Source organism: Erythrolamprus reginae, chromosome 3, assembly GCF_031021105.1.
Source record: "Erythrolamprus reginae isolate rEryReg1 chromosome 3, rEryReg1.hap1, whole genome shotgun sequence".
Taxonomy (NCBI): Eukaryota; Metazoa; Chordata; class Lepidosauria; order Squamata; family Dipsadidae; genus Erythrolamprus; species Erythrolamprus reginae.
In genome coordinates, this window is record NC_091952.1 from 90,868,100 (window position 1) to 90,887,159 (window position 19,060).

The window sequence follows — 19,060 nt, forward strand, 5'->3', positions numbered from 1 at the left end:
CCAAGGGGGCACGAGGTCGCGTCGCCTCATGGATGAGACGGCAAATCTATTCGATTGGGCCGAACTTCACCTAGCGTCCTTATCCGCAGAGCATATTGCCGGGACCAACAACACCCAGGCAGATTGGCTAAGCAGGACTACATTGGACCCGTCAGAGAGGAGGCTGGACCCAGCGCTTTTTCAACAGATATCGCACAGGTTTGGGACTCCATCTGTAGATCTGTTCGCTACCCACAGGAATGTGCAGACCCAAAGGTTCTATTCACGTTTCCCGGAACCAGGGTCAAAGGGGGTCAACGCCCTACGGTCAGCTTGGCCGACAGGACTGCTGTATGCATTTCCTCCAGTAAACCTAATACCCAGGGTCTTGGAGAAGATTCTTCAGGAAAAGGCAGAGGTTCTGATGGTGGCACCATACTGGCCATGCCGGCCGTGGTTCGCCGACCTGATGGCTCTGTCGCTAGTTCCACCATGGAGGATACCAGACAACATCATCACCCTCAGCCAGGAGAACCTGTTACACCCGGTTCCCCAGTGGCTACAACTAACCGTCTGGCACTTGAAAGGCACAGATTAAAGCATCAAGATCTGCCAGAGAAGGTCATCGAACAATTCAAGCTGCTCGACGTCCCTCGACTTCAAGGATATACCAGGCCACGTGGGCTGCCTTTTGCTCCTTTTGTGACAAGGAGGGCAAGAACCCCAAGGAAGCATCGGTGATTACGGTGCTAGAATTCCTGCAAGCAGGAATAGACCGGGGACTGGCTCCTAACACATTAAGGAGACAGGTGGCAGCACTATCCACCATGATTCAGATACCGGAGGCTCGTTCACTAGCCCACCATTCGTGGGTAAGAGACTTTATACGTGGAGCCTCGAATTCACATACACCACCTGTACGGAGGTTCCCCTCATGGGATCTCTCGATAGTACTTAAGGCCTTGACAAAACCACCATTTGAGCCCTTGAGATCAATTCCACTGAGGCTCTTATCCTTGAAGACAGCCTTCTTAGTAGCGGTCACTTCGGCACGCAGGGTGTCAGAGATTTCAGCCCTATCTGTGAGACCGGATTTATGTATATTCTATCCAGATACAGTGGTACTCCGCTTGGATCCGTCGTTCATTCCCAAGGTGAACACTTTGTTTCACAGGAAACAGGAACTTATCTTGCCTGACTTCTGCATGCATGGAGACCATCCATCAGAATTACGATGGCATAAAGTTGACGTACGACGTGCTCTAAAGATTTATATTAGGAGAACTGCAGCATTCAGGAAGTCTGAGACTTTGTTTATTTCGTTTGCTCAACACAGAATGGGACTTGGACTATCATCTAAATCGATAAGCCGTTGGCTTAAGGACTGCATTCTGGAGGCCTATAGAGCGGGAGGTCATGACCCCCCGCAGGGCTTAACAGCTCATTCAACCAGGAGTGCGGCCACATCGGCGGCCTGGACAACACAGGCCTCTATAGAGGACATTTGCAGAGCTGCTACTTGGGCGGCACCTACGACATTTATTAAGCACTACAAGTTGGACTCATTTGCGTCCGCTGAGGCGGCGTTTGATAGACGTGTGCTACAGAAAGTGTGTGCATCTCCAACGTCCCAGTCAAGACCTTCTCCCTCCCATGGGCAGTAAATCTTTGGTATATCCCATGTTGGACTCTCCTTCCAGATGCAGTGGAGAAGACCCGTTGTACCTACCTGAACGGTCTTCTCGATGCACTGGAAGGAGAGTCCAAACCCACCCGACTAGTTGAAGTTCAGAGACGTCGGAGATGGGGAGTTGAAGTTTAGTTGTATTAATAAAATTTGGTTATCCTCTTACATATGTTTTTCGTTTTTAAAACTGGGGCTCATGGGAGCAGTAAGGGGGCGGTAGCTATTATTATGCTAATTATAACTCAGTCTCTACCAATAAGATTGGAACATTACCCATGTTGGACTCTCCTTCCAGTGCATCGAGAAGACCGTTCAGGTAGGTACAACGGGTCTTTTAAAATAAGATCATAATCCCTAGAAAAATGTTCTTGGTACCAGCAAGTTATTTTATTGATTTTTTTTTTGGGGTATAAATTCTGAGGTGATGACAAGAACGTTCAGATTAGTGTTGTGGTTAGTTCTGGCCCAGCTCCTGCCCCAAGGACTGTGGATGTGGGGGAGACATCCACATGCCGCAGGCCTGTTTTGCTCCTGGTGGAATCTGCTGATTAAGGCTCCTCTGATCAAGATGACATGAGTGACAGGGAGGAGGAGAGTGTGGCAGACAGCTCAGAAAGAGATCAATTATCTAGCTCCTCCTTGGATTCGGAACAAGAGTTAATGATAGAGCCACACATGCAGGGAACAATGCATAGGCAGCAACAACTGAGATTATTATCAAAGAAAATGAGGACACCTGTGGTTGGGTGGGGCTGTGGTAATTAGTGAGGCTGCTATAAATAGCAGTCTGTGGGTTTGACCATTGTGGAGGATTATATGATCGTTGTGTTTCGTGCCTGCCTTGCTGACTTCGACCTTTGTGTGCTGATTTCCCCCCGCTTTGAAACTAAACCAGAGCAAAGTGTGTTTCACTTTGTGAAAGAAGAATGACTGTGAATTGCCTCACAGCTGCAAGCTAAATATCTCAGAACTGATAAGGGACTTGTACAAATTACCAGTTTGTTTGGAGACGAGTGCTCTTTGCTATACAAAAAGAGTGCTTAGTTTATTTGAATTTTCAGTATAAAGAACATTGCTTTGAATTTTCAAATGTGTGTGTGTCTGAAATTTGTATCTGTGAATTTTTGGGAGGATTCTACCAGAGAGCTCGACAGAACAATTAGTGTAATAAAAAACAATAATGACTAACTTAATCATGTTGCAAGAAGGAGTCAGTTGAGAGTTGAGAGTTTACACCAAATGGCATTGGGAAGCAACGAGGAGAGAATAAGAAATTAATGTTCATTTAATTCATATCAGACTACCCTATTGTTCTCCTAGAGAATGACCCATCAGATAAATAGATTTATAGCATGTCAAAGAAAACACAAATTGTAAAAAATGTTATAGCAACTAGTGATCATGTTTAAAGAAGCAATAATGAGGACATAGGATGCAGTTCAAACTCATTAATTTATTTTCCTTGCCAGTTTGGAGTCATTCAATTGCTTTGAGTATGTAGGAGAAGAGCAGGCAGAGCTGGGGGATGGAGTTAAGCGGGTCATCAACTTAGATTTGTTATGCTCTCACAAATGGTCCAAATCCAACTCCTCCTGAATTCCACTGACCTTTATCTAGCACTAATTTAATGCTGAATTTTAATTGACCAGATTAATTGAATAAATCTTCTATGCTTCAACCTAATGGATGATCCTGATTCTTTGCGCCTGATGCTGCAAAGTGATTAAATAGTGGCATATGGCATTAAAATAGGGAGATGTTAAGAAATATAAACTTGAAAATAGATAACATAATTTTAACTTCTCACTTTATTCCAAAGTCATCCCACAGCCCAGTGGTGGGTTCCTCCCAGTTTGGACCAGATCACCCAAACTGGTAGAGACCCACTGGTGACATCACTTAACTGGGTCAACTGGTGCAGATCTGTGTGAATTGCTATTTTTGTTGTTATTGTTCAGCTGCTTGAAAAGGACCCTCTTGCCTGCCCTCGAGTTTATACTTTTTGCCCAAAGAACAGCTGATCAGTTCCTCAGCTGTGTTTCAGGCTGATTCCAGCTACTGAACATGTGCAAAAGCCAAATTGCAAGAGTGGCCATGCATGAGTAGAACGTGTGTGCCCACGTGCATAAAATGTCACAATGTGAAATTGTGGGAATGGTAAGTAGAACCCACCCCTGCTTCAGCCGTCAGAATTCTTACCATTATTATGTTGATCGATGATATATTTTGCTTGCTATCTTCCTCTAAGCTACAGGGAATGAGGACTGTCTTCTAAATTTGTATTCATTTTTTTTTAGTATTTTTAATATCTTTATTAATTATTTACATTTAAAACATATAACACATGCAGTATATATACACATTATGGACAAATACAGAAATATAAAACAAATATGGTATATATGTATAATGTAAATATCTCTATCATATCAAAGAAATAACATAAAACACACAAACCAGACAAAGTGTCAACTACTGAGTTGACTATCATTTTGAACAGAGTATTTATAAATTATACTCTTTTTTCCCCTTTTTTTAAAATGTGCTAATTTATTACTTAGATATTTGTTTTATCCATTCTGCACTAACTGTGGTATAAAGAAATGTGTTGGTTTAAATTTAACAACTAATAGTAGTGTATGTGAATTAGTTATAAGAATTGTAATTGTAAATTACAATTTACAATTGTAAAATTACTGTTGTGGTTGGCTCTGGCCCAGCTCCTGCCCCAAGGAATGTGGAGGTGGATGCAGGGGAATCTTCAACATGTCATAGGCCTGTTTTATTGCCAACAGAGTCAGGTAGTGCAGTTTCCTCGGACGAAGAAGAAGGTGGGGGTGACTTGGAAGAGGGGGGCTTGGCACACAGCCCAGGAAGCCAATCTCCATTATCTTCGGTCGATTCGGATAAGGAAGTGTTAGACCCACGCAGGCTCAGACTTATGCATAGAAGAGACCAATTGAGGAAATAGTACAGGAGATAAGAGAGGCCACGTGTGTTTGGGTGGGGCTCCAGTAATTAGAGCTGCTGATATAAATAGCAGCATGCTGGCTTGAGCCGTTGTGGAAGATTATCTGATCATTGTTCTTTAGGACTATGCCTTGCTGTTTCCGGACTTTGTTGATTTTTCACGACTTTGAAACCAAAGCAGAGCAAAGTGTGTGTGTGTTTCACTTCGTGGAAGAAGGAGGGCTGTGACATTTCTTCACAGCTGCTAGCTAAGTACTTAAGGACTGATTAAGGGTATTGTACAGACTACCAGGTTGTTTTGGGACGAGTGCTTTTTGCAATACAAAAAGGGTACTTTGTTTCTTTTGAATTTTTGTGATAAAGAACATTGTTTTTGAACTTTCAAGTGTGTGTGTGTTTGAAATTTGTACCCTTGAATTTTCAGGAGACTCATACCATAGAGTCCGGCAGAACAATTACATATCATTGTTCCTTTTGATGGTTCTTTGCGAGTCATACAGAAATTTGTAGAGCTATTTTTTCCAGATTTTGAGATAACCATTTGATATATGGAACAAATTTTATAATGGAGGGACCTAAAACAAAAAGTAATTAAAATTTATAGAATGGAGAAATAAAATTATGTATGTAATTACAATAGAATGAAATTGGATAAAACCAATTTAAAATTCATATAGATAGAAGTATGATATCCTTATACATATAAATACTGAATAGACCAAATGTATATAAGCAGTAAGGTATATATGATACTTATCTTATATTTTAGTATTTATGGCAAAGATAATGCCAGGATGGTTACACTGTGTCCAATGTTTTAATCTATATTTAATGATGTAATTTTTAAAAAATAAATTGTATTCCTTTTCTCCTCTGGAGAAAATAATGAGTCAGTGAGCAGTCCTTTAGGACAGGGCTGTCCAAACTTGACAACTTTAAGACTCATGAAAATCAACTCCCAGAATTCCCCAGCCAGCACTGAAGTTATATTTATATATAGCCCTTGTCTTAAAATTACTCACTTAGTAACCATTTGAACTTAACAATGGCACTGAAAAAAGTGACTTATGGCTGTCTTACACACTTACAACCATTGTAACAAGTCTATGGTCATTATCAAAATTCAGCTGTTTGGCAACTGGCTTATATTTAGGATGGTTGCAGTGTTCCATGGTCAAAGTCAATGGGGAAGCCAAGATTCACTTAACAGCCCTGTTAACTAGCTTAACAACTGGGGATTTCCTTAACCACTGTGGCAAAGAAGGTTGTAAAATGGGGCAAAACTCACTTAACAACTGTGCTAGTTAACAGTGGGAATTTTGGGCTCAGTTGCAGTTGTAAATCAAGGACAACCTGGTTGGTTTTCCCCCTTAGGTTAAAAAATAATGAGGTGGTGGTTTTTTTTTGTTAATTATTATTTTTATCTCATTTGCAGCGCAAGACCATTGTTGCAATTGGCTTTACAGCTGCTTTTCTAATCGTCATCATTGCCCGCTTTACAAATGAAATCAGCTTTCCTCTCATGCTCAGCTGCTTTGGACAATCCAGTGTCCAATTGATGCCATTTTCCTACACACAAAAACGACATCTAAGGGCTCACTATGGATATCTGAATGTGAAAAACCAAGAGGTAAGGATTCACGTGAAATTATGTGATGTTCTTTCATAAAGCTAGTGTTAAGTATTCTTTCTTTTATGTGTGTAAATGGAAGTATTAAATGAAAATTTTATTTATTTATTTATTTTGTCAAGTACGTATTGGTAGTATACAAAGATATAACATTTTTTTATATACATGATACTAGGAAGAGAGAAACATTAGGACAGGGGATGGAAGGCATGCTGGTGCACTTATTCACGCCCCTTACTGATCTCTTAGGAATCAGGAGACGTCAACAGTAAAGATCTACGGGTAATGTTTCGGGGGTTAGGTGATACTACAGAGTCAGATAGTGAGTTCCATGCATTAACTACTCGGTTACTAAAGTTGTATTTCCTGTAGTCGAGTTTGGAGCGGTTTACTTTAAGTTTGTATCTGTTGTGTGCTTCTGTGTTGTTGTGGTTGAACAGGAAGGACATTGTAGTGGATGATTTTATGGGCGATGCTTAGGTCGTGTTTAAGGTGACATAGTTCTAAGCTTTCTAAACCTAGGATTGTAAGTTTAGATGAATTAAAATTAATTAGCAGTAATTATTTATAGTAACTGTTTTTGCATTATTTTAAATTAAATCACATACAAGTACTCAATCAACCAACCAACCAATCAATCAATTTATTAGTCTTTGACCAGAGACCAGAACAAATAAAAACTCTCAATAAATATACAATTAAAAATTCTAGTATATAATAATAATTCTAGTATAAAATAATAAATAACAATTAAAATCTATAATAAAATCCAGTCTCTCAATTATACATGACCTAACTATACTATAATTACAATCCATGCACTGTGGGGCCCGTCATAGGCTCAAGGCTAAAAGGGAAAAGACTAAGCAGTGCAAAGGGTTTGCCACATTTGTTATATAACATAACTGTGGAGGGGAAGATATGTGTTTACAATGAATCCCCAGTGCTGCTGCACAGAATCTGGCCACCTGCGCTATAGTTATGGACTGTTCACCCTTAAACAGCTACTGAAGATAGGTAATATCGGAACGGCCAGTAGTCCACAACATCAGACCACAATTGAGCCTAAAATTTTCATGGCTAAGCAAGACATTTGCTTGCTTAGCAGTGAGTTCGCTGCATTTTATGAATGTTTTGCCATGGTTATTAAGTAAATCATGGGGTAATTAAATGAATATGGCTTTTCCCATCGACTTTGCTTGGTGAAGCCAACTAAGAGGATTGCAGATGGTGATCACATGAATCCAGGACAGTACAACCGTCATAAATACATACCTGCGTTTTGATCATGTGACTATGGGGATGCTGCAACCACGTGTGAAAAATGGTCATAAGTCATTTTTTCCAATGTCCCTGTCACTGAATGAGTGGTTGTAAGTCAAGGACTCTCTATGTATGGAACAGGGTTTATTATCTAATAAGTGGAATTGGGATTTGAGCTTTGAATCAAGACCTTCAAGCGCTCTTACAAAGCAAAACAACTTGCTTGCTTTTGAAGGGATAAATAATATTTCAATTAGACTGTAATTTTCTTCTGTGAAGATTTTTCATTTAAGCGCAGCGTCTTCATCATGAGGTATAATTAAAATATCCTCATTCATTAACTGCCGAGAAAAGACATGCCTTGGCTAACTTTTGATTAAAGTTCTTTTCATGATGTGGTGCAATTGGTACACTAGACTGGTGTTGTAGCTATGGCAACAGTGATAAAAAACGATTTACCCAAAGATACTTATAGAACTGTTTACAGTCTAAATCATCTCTGACTTTGGGGTGACGCCTGTGGGAAACCAAGGTGAATTCACTCATTGTATATAATTTGCTAAGCTCTTCTGAAAAACAGCTATTACAGACTTTAAAAGAATTAGTCTGTAAATTAAGGATGCTGGTTCTCCCTCTACTCCTGAGAATACAATTATTACTTTTGCTCTAATGATACAATTTTAATTGATGAGCTGAAAGAATGCTCTATTAATTCTCTTAGATGCAGTAGATTAAATGTGTGTAATGAAGAGAAGAGAATTTTTTTTCTAATAATATAATTGTTTTTATCACTTTTAAAAAAGAAAATGGTTTCTAGAAAATTACATTTGTACTTCTTTAAAATATTTTAAAGGCTAAAACAAAATTGTTATTCTTTTCATGTTACATGAGAGCAACCATGGGGAGAAGGTGGAGGGACTGTTTATATAGAAAACCATGTAGCTAGTGCTTCACTTATAACTGTTTGTTTGTTTGTTTGTTTGTTTGATTGATTGATTGTTTGTTTGATTGATTGATTTCTGGGTCACTCTTCCCCGTAGACTCAGGGCATCTTACAAAACAAGAATAAATGCAGGTAGAACATGTAAGAAACCCAAATGTTAAAACTCATTAACATATGAATTACAGAATAAACAAAAAAAAGACTACTATACAGTTTAGGGAAAATTATATAGCTGGATAGAAAAGAAAAAAGAATTGAACTAACATTTAAGAAAAAGAATGAATCAATGGAAACAGAATTGTAAAGTATTAAGCAAATTCATTTTGTGTTTTTTTTTAATATATATATATATATATAAAAGTATGTCTGCATGTTTTGTTTTGTTTTGTTTTGTTTGTTTATTATTAAAATAAAAAATAATAATAAAAAACCCCTCATCTAAATCTAATCTAAAACCCAAGTTATTAAAAAACAATCACCCCTCGTTCATTCCATCACAATTTTAGAGCAGGGTGCTGATGTTCAACAGCCCCAAGCCTGCCGGAGAAGGTGAGTTTTTAAAATCTTTAAAAAGGCCAGGAAGGTGAGGGTGGTACGAATCTCTGGGGGGAGTTGATTCCAAAAGGCCAGAGCCGCCACAGAGAAGGCTCTACCCCTATGTCCCACCAGGTGGCATTGCTTTGCTAATGGGACCTGGAGAAGGCCAAGTCTCTGGGACCTTACCAGTCACTGGGATGAGGCAGGAGATGGTCCCGTAAATAACCTGGTCCTAAGCCATGTAGGGCTTTATAGGTCATGACCAACACTTTAAATTGTGTTTGGAGACCAATCGATAGCTAATGTCGTGAGCTGCATGGCTATATGGTTATACCTTGGAAGGCCCATAACGGCTTGCGCAGTTTCATTTTGCACTAACTACAGTTTAGTGACCATTTGAAGTTACAATGCCACTGAAAAAAAAAGGGAGCTATGAACTGTTTTCATACATATGACTGTTGCACCATCCCCCTTGGTCACATGATAAAAATTAGAGTGCTTAGCAACTGGCACGTGTCATGTGATCATCTTTTGATAAGTAGTGTCAATAGGGAAGACAGATTCATTTAACAGCTAGTTACTAACTTAACAATTGCAGTGATTGACTTACAATTGTGGGAAGAAAGGTTGTAAAAGGGGGCAAACCTGACTTAAATACTGTCTTGCTTAGCAACAGAAATTTTTGATTCTGTTTAGAGATGGGATTCTCATAATTTTCCTACTGGTTCACCCAGCGAATTTAATTTAATTAAATTATTGCATATTCTATTCACAAACGAAAGTTGAACAGATATATTAAAATCAAAGAAGGCAAGACAATGTATCATCTGTTTGTTTGATTTATTTATTTTAATAGATAATTTATTATAAATAAATAAATAATAAATAATAGTTTATTATTTGAATTTGGATTTACATGTCACCCAGAGTCTTCCAGAAGTGAGGTGGCATATAAATCCAAATCCAAATAAATTATTATTCTGCCCTTGGGCTTTCTAAAATTTCCAAAGATACCCAGCTTATTTGACTTTCCTCATTTATTTTGCATTTAACTATATTTATTTAAACAATATTTTGGATTTAGGCGTGGTGTCTTGTTTCATTGGTCTCTCTCTTTCACTCACTCTCACTCTGCCCTTATTTTCTTACAATGCATTAGACACAGACAAAATTCTGATATCTAACATGGAATTTTATACGGAAAATGGGGATTAGCATCTTTAGAATTGCATAAAATTGGGACCAGAAATGAAACCAGTATCTTGAGAAATAAAATAAAATCTCTTTTCTTTCTTTTGCTTTGTTTTTTTCCTACATTGCCAAAATTGATAGATTACATTTAGAAATGATTTGATTAATTTTGAATTGTCTTGTGTTCAATTATTTGAATAGACAGCCTCGGGTTTACAGGCTTAATAAAGCCCATAGCACTCCTGTCGTAGCGCTCCAAAGCAGGTTACGGATATTGCCAAAACTAAGTTAGCTGGAAAGCTAATTCGATTAGCTGGGTTTCCATAGTAGAGACAATACAAGGCAGTTGAAGTTTCTCTGATGTGGGGATGAAAGCAGAACTAACTCATTGTTTTCTCCTGAAATTATTTCTTTGGAAAAGCATCCCTTTATATGGATGTTCACTGTGAACCACCATGACAGGAGAGTGAATAATGGGACTGCTTCTTTAAAACCTATGAAGACTTTCTGAACCCTGTTTTCCAGGATCTGTGAAGTAGAAATAAGTATTTCCTCAGATTTATTTCTTACTTCTGTTTTATGGAAGCAAAAACATTATAAGTCTCATTTTTTATCTTAACATTTTGAATCTATCTTGGACCTAACTCTTCTATTTTACATACTGAAAGCAACATTTAATTTGAAACGTTTTTTAAAATTGTAAAATATTTAATCACTACATGATAACCTTTTTCTTCTTTGTTTTATGCTACTTTGTTTTAGTATTATTTCATCATTAGACAGATGGCAATGGTCAGGAGAATTTTTATTATTCTATACAAGGTGGACTTAATAAAATAAATAGTCTTTCTGGAAAGGAATTGTATTAGTATGATATTTTTATGTTAACCATTTTAGATTTTGATATGTGCCACACACGTTTTCATGAGATCGGCAGTCGTATAAATTTGATGAATGTACCCCATTAGGAACATCAAAATATATTTTGAAAGCGGGAAAACATTATCTGATTATGTGTTTTTGAAAAATACATGCTTACACAAGGAGCACATACAATGATAACAATTATTTTCTTTCTGAAAATAATTTCTGGAAAAGCTTTATAGATGTGACTTATTTATGGTCAACAACTAGTTTAGGGCAATAATGGCTACTTATTGAGTTTTGTTTTATACGTAAACAAAACATATGCAAGTAGTCTTCAAAATACAACAGATCACTTAATGGATATAATCTGAACATATGTAGGTCAGTGTTTCCCAACCTTGGCAACTTGAAGATATCTGGACTTCAACTCCCAGAATTCCCCAGCCAGCAAATGCTGGCTGGGGAATTCTGGGAGTTGAAGTCAAGATATCTTCAAGTTGCCAAAGTTGGGGAACACTGATGTGGGTATTTCTCAAGATATGAGAGGTCATTTAAAGAACATTCAAAGTTATGATACCCCAAAACCAGATATTACTCTGTTTCAAAGTTATGACAGTGCTGCAGCACTCCTCATTCACCTTCATTCATCCTTACAACAGACCATGGGGATACTGCAGTACTCTCTTCCCTCTCTTTACCCCCATATCCAGCCCCAAGAGAATCCCTCCTCATGCCCCCAGGAAGCAGCCACCATTTTCAGAGGTATCTCACCATTCCTTGGGGAAATAGTGGCTGCCTTCAGAACTATAAAAATCTCATACCTTGTTTTTGACTCAGCCACTTGTTCTACATTAAATGAGAACATGCCATGAAATAAACATCTGCAGTGATATAAATGATAGTATATATACTCTTTTATATCATTCCATCACAACAGCTTTTAGGAAAGATGGGTTGATGGAAGAATGAAAAGGCCCCTTGATAAACTAAACTAAACATTTAGCTGACCCCTCGATCTTGCCTCTCATAGTTAATCCAATATGCAGTGATGAAAACATGTCTTCCACTTATCTTGCTATTCTTAGCAATTAATCTTTAGATGTAAAGATTTTTAACTCAAGAGATGTCACCATGTTAAACAAAGGATTTCTACTGACACCAACAATAATGATTTATATTGTAAAGGAGCATCATATGAAAGATACACAATAGAAAATCTAACCAATTAAGCTAAAATAATAACATCTGCCTTATATGTATCTCAAGGTGACTTCATTGGAACAACTTCTTGAATACACTTTGTGTAACTGAGAAGGGCAGTCTCTTTAGACATTTCATATAATCAATACAAATATAAGCTTAGCTTGCTCTTATGGAAGCCAAATGCTAATACCTTTGCTGAATTCAGCCACTCTTTTCCATATAAAAATTTTATCTCGTTGCTCTTATTTTCTAAAGGAGAAAATTTCTCAAGCTATCTCTACCTGCATTGTTTAATCATCACAATTCTTTACTTTCTAAAATCCTTGGATTTTTTTTAATTGAGACATTACATTGTATAACATTCCATCTAATGCAACTGAATTACATAGACTGTGATTATAGCAGGATATGTTGCATAACAAGTCTGAATAAATAGCCCTTACAATGTTTATATTCAGAGTAAATTAGCCTCTCAAGTTGAATGGAATTCAAACCACTCTGTTGTAAGTTTGGGTAATCCAGTCAAATGACAAACCTCATCCGGTGTAATTGTTTCCATTTTGAGAATGGAATCCAAGATTTTAGATCAGGACTATATCAATAAAAGTAAACATGTAATAATTGCCACATCAAAGGGAACCAAGAACAGTAGCTATATAAATCACCTGCAATCATTAGTAAATATTGACTTTTCCTACATACATCAATTAGGCAAACATAAGAAGCAAATAAAGACACATTGTAGTTAAATCTCCTCATGGGAGTATAAAATCTGAGTACAAAAAGAATTATGTTAGAAATTGCCAGGTTCCTTGATTTGAAAAAATTACAAATGGTGCCTAAAAAATCTTCCCAAAAGGAAAAAAAATTAAATATCTTCAGGATTAAAAGTTGTTAATGTGGTGCTGGTAGTATTACTATTGGTGTTTTTTTACCTAATTCCTAAGTATTCAGTGCAGTCAGGCGGTAGGGAAAGCAAGTAGGATGTTTGGTTGCATAGCTAGAGGTATAACAAGCAGGAAGAGGGAGATTATGATCCCGCTATATAGAATGCTGGTGAGACCACATTTGGAATACTGTGTTCAGTTCTGGAGACCTCACCTACAAAAAGATATTGACAAAATTGAACGGGTCCAAAGACGGGCTACAAGAATGGTGGAAGGTCTTAAGCATAAAACGTATCAAGAAAGACTTAATGAACTCAATCTGTATAGTCTGGAGGACGGAAGAAAAAGGGGGGACATGATCGAAACATTTAAATATATTAAAGGGTTAAATAAGGTCCAGGAGGGAAGTGTTTTTAATAGGAAAGTGAACACAAGAACAAGGGGACACAATCTGAAGTTAGTTGGGGGAAAGATCAAAAGCAACGTGAGAAAATATTATTTTACTGAAAGAGTAGTAGATCCTTGGAACAAACTTCCAGCAGACGTGGTAGATAAATCCACAGTAACTGAATTTAAACATGCCTGGGATAAACACATATCCATCCTAAGATAAAATACAGAAAATAGTATAAGGGCAGACTAGATGGACCAGGAGGTCTATTTCTGCCGTCAGACTTCTATGTTTCTATGTTTCTATTCTGTCTTCAGCATGCTACAAGAAAGTACAGCTAGAAAAAATGCTCTTGCTGATGGCTTAATGTTCATTATCTGACACTGAGTAGATTATCAATAGCTAGACTATTGTGTGTGTCAGTGCACTGCTGAAACTCTTCTTAATTTCTCCACTCGCAGGATTCACTTAAGAGAACTAAGGCATACAACTGGTAAGTGATAATACAGAGGCAAAGTCAGTAAGATGTGGTTGAGGCAAAGGTTGGCCTAATCAGGATTTGTACTTTTCATTGCCAATTTGGAAATTGCTCAGTCCTTTACACATCATGTTATGGAATTATATGTTCAGTTTTCCTCAGATAAAGAACAAATATTTGTTCTTCAAATAGCTTAAGCCTGTACCTCTGCCTTTTAGGCAAAAAAGTGTGTAATGTTCTCTATTTGTACAGTTTTCTTCCCTATGTAGGAAAGATACATATGATGGTATTTGCAGGAGAGACGGAGTAACGACACGGACACAAGAGCTGGATTCAAACTGGGTCATTTCTATTAACATAAATTTGCATAATTTATTCATTAAATTTGCATATATTAGCATAATCAACTATGACCCGGAAATGGACCTGCAGGGTCAAACAAATACTTCCGGGGCGGAAATGACGTTAGGACAAAAACTTCCTGGGCAACTCATGGGCGTATCTCGATGCAAGTCCAGGTGAGGGACCACTCCATCACCTGAGACCCTGCCATGCTTTGCATGAGGGGGGTCCCACCAGCTAACCCCTATCAGGGGACTTAAAGGTGCAGGACCCAAAGACAGGTTCCCCCCAGCTGCTCAGGCAGGAACCCTCCATGAGCTTGAAGAGAACCTGTCAATCATCCCCAAAGATGCCCAAGGGAGAACGCGCGGTTGCTAAACCACCCCCCAGTTTTCCGCCCCTAACCTGCCTACCCAAATGACCAAAAGTAAGCCAATTAACCTAATAAATGCAAGCACCCCCTAACCGCACATCCATCTCCCCAGTGTGGAATGGGTGAAAAAACAGCCCGGCCAAGAGGCAGAACCGCAAAAAATTCCCATTCGGCCCCCATAGGGCGACCCCTAAGCACACTGCAAAATAGGGAGGGCGGGTGGGTGTCTGCTCGCGGCTGCAGTCCGGGCGAACAGGCTGAGCCTCGGGCCTGCCCGCCCTTAAATAGGGCAGGCAGGCCCCGCCCGGACCAATCAGCAGCCATGCCCAATCAGGCCTGATTCCCGAGCGAAGTCTCGTCTCGCGAGACTTCGCCCGGGATTCAAAATGGCGGCCGCCATCAGGGTCCGGTGTCTCCCGGTCCCTCCTGCAAAACCTGCCGGCGGGTAAGTCCGCCGGCGCTATTGCAGGAGAGACGGAGTAACGACACGGACACAAGAGCTGGATTCAAACTGGGTCATTTTTATTAACATAAATTTGCATAATTTATTCATTAAATTTGCATATATTAGCATAATCAACTATGACCCCGGAAATGGACCTGCAGGGTCAAACAAATACTTCCGGGGCGGAAATGACGTTAGGACAAAAACTTCCTGGGCAACTCATGGGCGTATCTCGATGCAAGTCCAGGTGAGGGACCACTCCATCACCTGAGACCCTGCCATGCTTTGCATGAGGGGGGTCCCACCAGCTAACCCCTATCAGGGGACTTAAAGGTGCAGGACCCAAAGACAGGTTCCCCCCAGCTGCTCAGGCAGGAACCCTCCATGAGCTTGAAGAGAACCTGTCAATCATCCCCAAAGATGCCCAAGGGAGAACGCGCGGTTGCTAAACCACCCCCCAGTTTTCCGCCCCTAACCTGCCACGGAGCGGGGGGTCAGATCTCTATCTTGGCCCCCCGACTCCCCCCTCTAGCTGCGCCAGCTCACGCAGAGACCGCTGCAGGTCCAGTAAGAAAATGGCGTTCCCCTGTTCTGACAGGTGAACGCCGTCGGCCCGGTAAAGCCATGGCCGGTCTATGGTGATGAGGGGATGGGCCGCTACCACCCCGCTTAACTCTCTGGCTACCAGACCTAGGGCCTTAATAACTCCCCGTTTAACCCGGTGAAGGGCCCTAAGGCAATGGCGTCCCCAAGTGATCCCCGTGAGGATCTCGACCACACCACTTGCGTGGAGGGCCGCACAGTGCGAAGCCACCGCAGGCTTCGCGAGCCTGGCAGATCAACAGTAGACCCCCAGGCCCACACAGGTCCTTGCCACCGAGGTGCAAGACCCACCACCTGGGCGCCGCAATGGGATGCAGCCCTCCCAGTACCAACTGGGCGCAGCAACGGGATGCCACCCTCCCAGGACCAACTGGGATGCCGCCCTCCCAGCACACATCCAGGCGCAGCAATGGGATGCCGCCCCGGCACTAACTGGGCGCAGCAATGGAATGCCGCCCTCCCAGCACCAACTGGGCACAGCAATGGGATGCCGCCCTCCCAGCACACCTCTGAGCGCAGCGATGGGATGCTGCCCCTGGCACCGACTGGGCGCAGCAATGGGATGCCGCCCCCCGACAACCCCTGGGCGCAGCAATGGGACGCCGCCCTCCCAGGACCAACTGGGCGCAGCAATGGGATGCCGCCCTACCAGGACCAACTGGGCGCAGCAATGGGATGCCGCCCTCCCAGGACCAACTGGGCGCAGCAATGGGATGCCGCCCTCCCAGGACCAACTGGGCGCAGCAATGGGATGCCGCCCTCCCAGGACCAACTGGGCGCAGCAATGGGATGCCGCCCTCCCAGCACCACCTGGGCGCAGCAATGGGATGCCACCCTCCCAGGACCAACTGGGCGCAGCAATGGGATGCTGCCCTCCCAGGACCAACTGGGCGCAGCAATGGGATGCCGCCCTCCCAGGACCAACTGGGCGCAGCAATGGGATGCCGCCCTCCCAGCACCACCTGGGCGCAGCAATGGGATGCCGCCCTCCCAGCACCTCCTGGACGCAGCAATGGGATGCCGCCCTCCCAGGACCACCTGGGCGCAGCAATGGGATGCCGCCCACCCAGCATAGCGGTAGAAACGCCCGTCCTACCGCACACCCCGTCTCCCCTGCCAGACAACAAGGACCCAGCCGCCACGACGGCAGGGTCCCCACCCCCGACGGTACCATGTTGCTGAGTGGTCTCGGAGCGCTCATGACCCAAAGCAACACCGTCGGTCCGTCCTGGCGGGGTTGAATAGAAGGGGACCAAAGGGAGCCCTGGCCTAAGATCTTACCCTGGACCCTCAACTGGCCGTTCGTAGCCTAAAACAGGCCGTCGACCGCCAGCGGTCGGCATCCCCGAATCCTCAGTATCGAGAACGCCGTCACCGCACTAGAGGCGGCGCCACTGCGGAACGAGCGTTCCCAAGCGGCGGGATCCACGCGTGGCCTAGCCAAACCCTGTACTCCAGAACCCGCCCGACTAAGGCAATGAGATGGAAGGCCGAAAGGACCTAGCAACCAGCGAGAAGGCCCTGGCCCAGCCGTCCCGCATCTTCACTATGCGGAACTCGCCATAAATCCACAAACCAGCCCCCGCTTTAGACAAAAGGCGAGGCCGGCCAACCTGAACCTCAAAGTCCTAACTGAAAGGCCACACTGCCTAAGTTGGACACCAATATGGCCAGGTACACAACTGGGGCAGGCAAGCTATAGGGGAACCCGTATCCTGCCTGAACTCCCTGAACTCTACACCCGTCTGCTGGTAATCCCCCAGAGTGCCAGGCACCACAGAGAGGGCCATAGCCCAGCAGACCCTTACTCTCCTATGCCCGGGAGCCCTCCCAGACTCCAAAGGTGGCCGGGGAACGCCTCTGGCGACTCTTGGGCCCACGGGGCCAGGGTCTGAAACCTGGACAACTGACCACGGGACAAGGCATCAGCGACCCCGTTATCCAACCCGGGGACATGCCTAGCCAAAAACAACGCGTTTAGGGACAAGGACCTGTGCACAAAATGGCGGACAAGCCGCATGACCCCGTCGCTCTTAGAGGACAGGGCATTCACCACATGGACAACCGCTAGGTTGTCACACCAAAAGTGCACGGTCTTGTCCCTAAACTGCTCCCCCCAAAGCTCTAAGGCCACTACCAAGGGGAAGAGCTCTAAGAACGTAAGGTCCTTAACCAACGAAGAGGCACTCCATTCCGGAGGCCATGCCGACCAGCACCACTGGTCACCTAAAACTACCCCGAAACCACAAGTCCCTGCGGCATCAGAACAGAGCTGCAACTCGGCTTCCAAAAGAAGCTCGTGCCTCCAAAAGACAAACCATTAAACCTGACCAAGAAATCCCGCCACACGCCAAGGTCAGCCCTGACCCCCAGCGCAAAGGCGGGTACGATGATGGGGCAAACGGAACCCCTTCATCGCGTCGTACAACCTCCTGGAAAAAGCCCTACCAGGAACAACCACCCGACAGGCAAAATTAAGAATGCCTGCCTATTCCTGAAGCTGCCGTAGGGTAACCTTCCGTCAGCCCAGCACCTCATTGAGCTTTCTTCTGATCTTAAGCAACTTCTCTAGGGGCAATCTGGAAGATTGCTCCACTGAGTCCAATTCAATACCCAGAAAGGTAATCCTGGTAGCGGGACCTTCAGTCTTCTCAGAGGCTAAAGGCACCCCTAACTGAGCACAAAGGGCTTCGAAGTCCCGCATTAGAGCAAAACATTGCTCCGAATGCGCAGGCCCCGCCAACAAGAAATCATCAAGGTAGTGAACGACAGTACCCAGACCACTGTGCCTCCTGAGCGCCCATTCCAAAAAGGTGCTAAAACTCTCGAAAAGAGAGCACAAGACAGAGCAACCCATAGGCAAGGCTCTGTCCACGTAATAACCACCTTCGAAATGGAAGCCCAACAGCTCAAAGTCATCTGGGTGTATGGGGAGGAGCCGAAATGCCGACTTAATGTCGCATTTACCCATAAGGGCTCCTGTCCCACACTTCCTAACCATAGTCACGGCTGCATCAAAGGATGCATACCGGAGTGAACAAAGCTCGCCAGGAATGAAATCATTCACTGACTCCCCATGTGGAAAAGACAAATGGTGAATCAACCTAAATTCACCACTCGCCTTTTTGGGGACCACCCCTAATGAGGACACCCCAAGACTCGGGAAGGGCGGCTCCGGGAAGGGCCCAAGGACCCTCCCCTCAGCCACCGCCTTCGCTAGTGTGGCCGAACAATGCCCTCATGTCCCACAACCGACCTAAGGTTGTCGGAC

General features: G+C 42.7%; 1 protein-coding gene across 2 annotated transcripts in view; it reads left to right on the top strand.

The window, feature by feature from the left end:
* The window catches only part of ST6GALNAC3 (ST6 N-acetylgalactosaminide alpha-2,6-sialyltransferase 3), a 445,976-nt gene that overhangs the window by 192,946 nt on the left and 233,970 nt on the right, over positions 1–19,060 (top strand). For both annotated transcript variants that reach the window (XM_070746190.1, XM_070746189.1), the window contains exon 2: positions 6,072–6,266. In XM_070746190.1, coding sequence (XP_070602291.1) covers positions 6,072–6,266 — 195 coding nt within the window. The remainder of the gene's footprint in view (positions 1–6,071; positions 6,267–19,060) is intronic.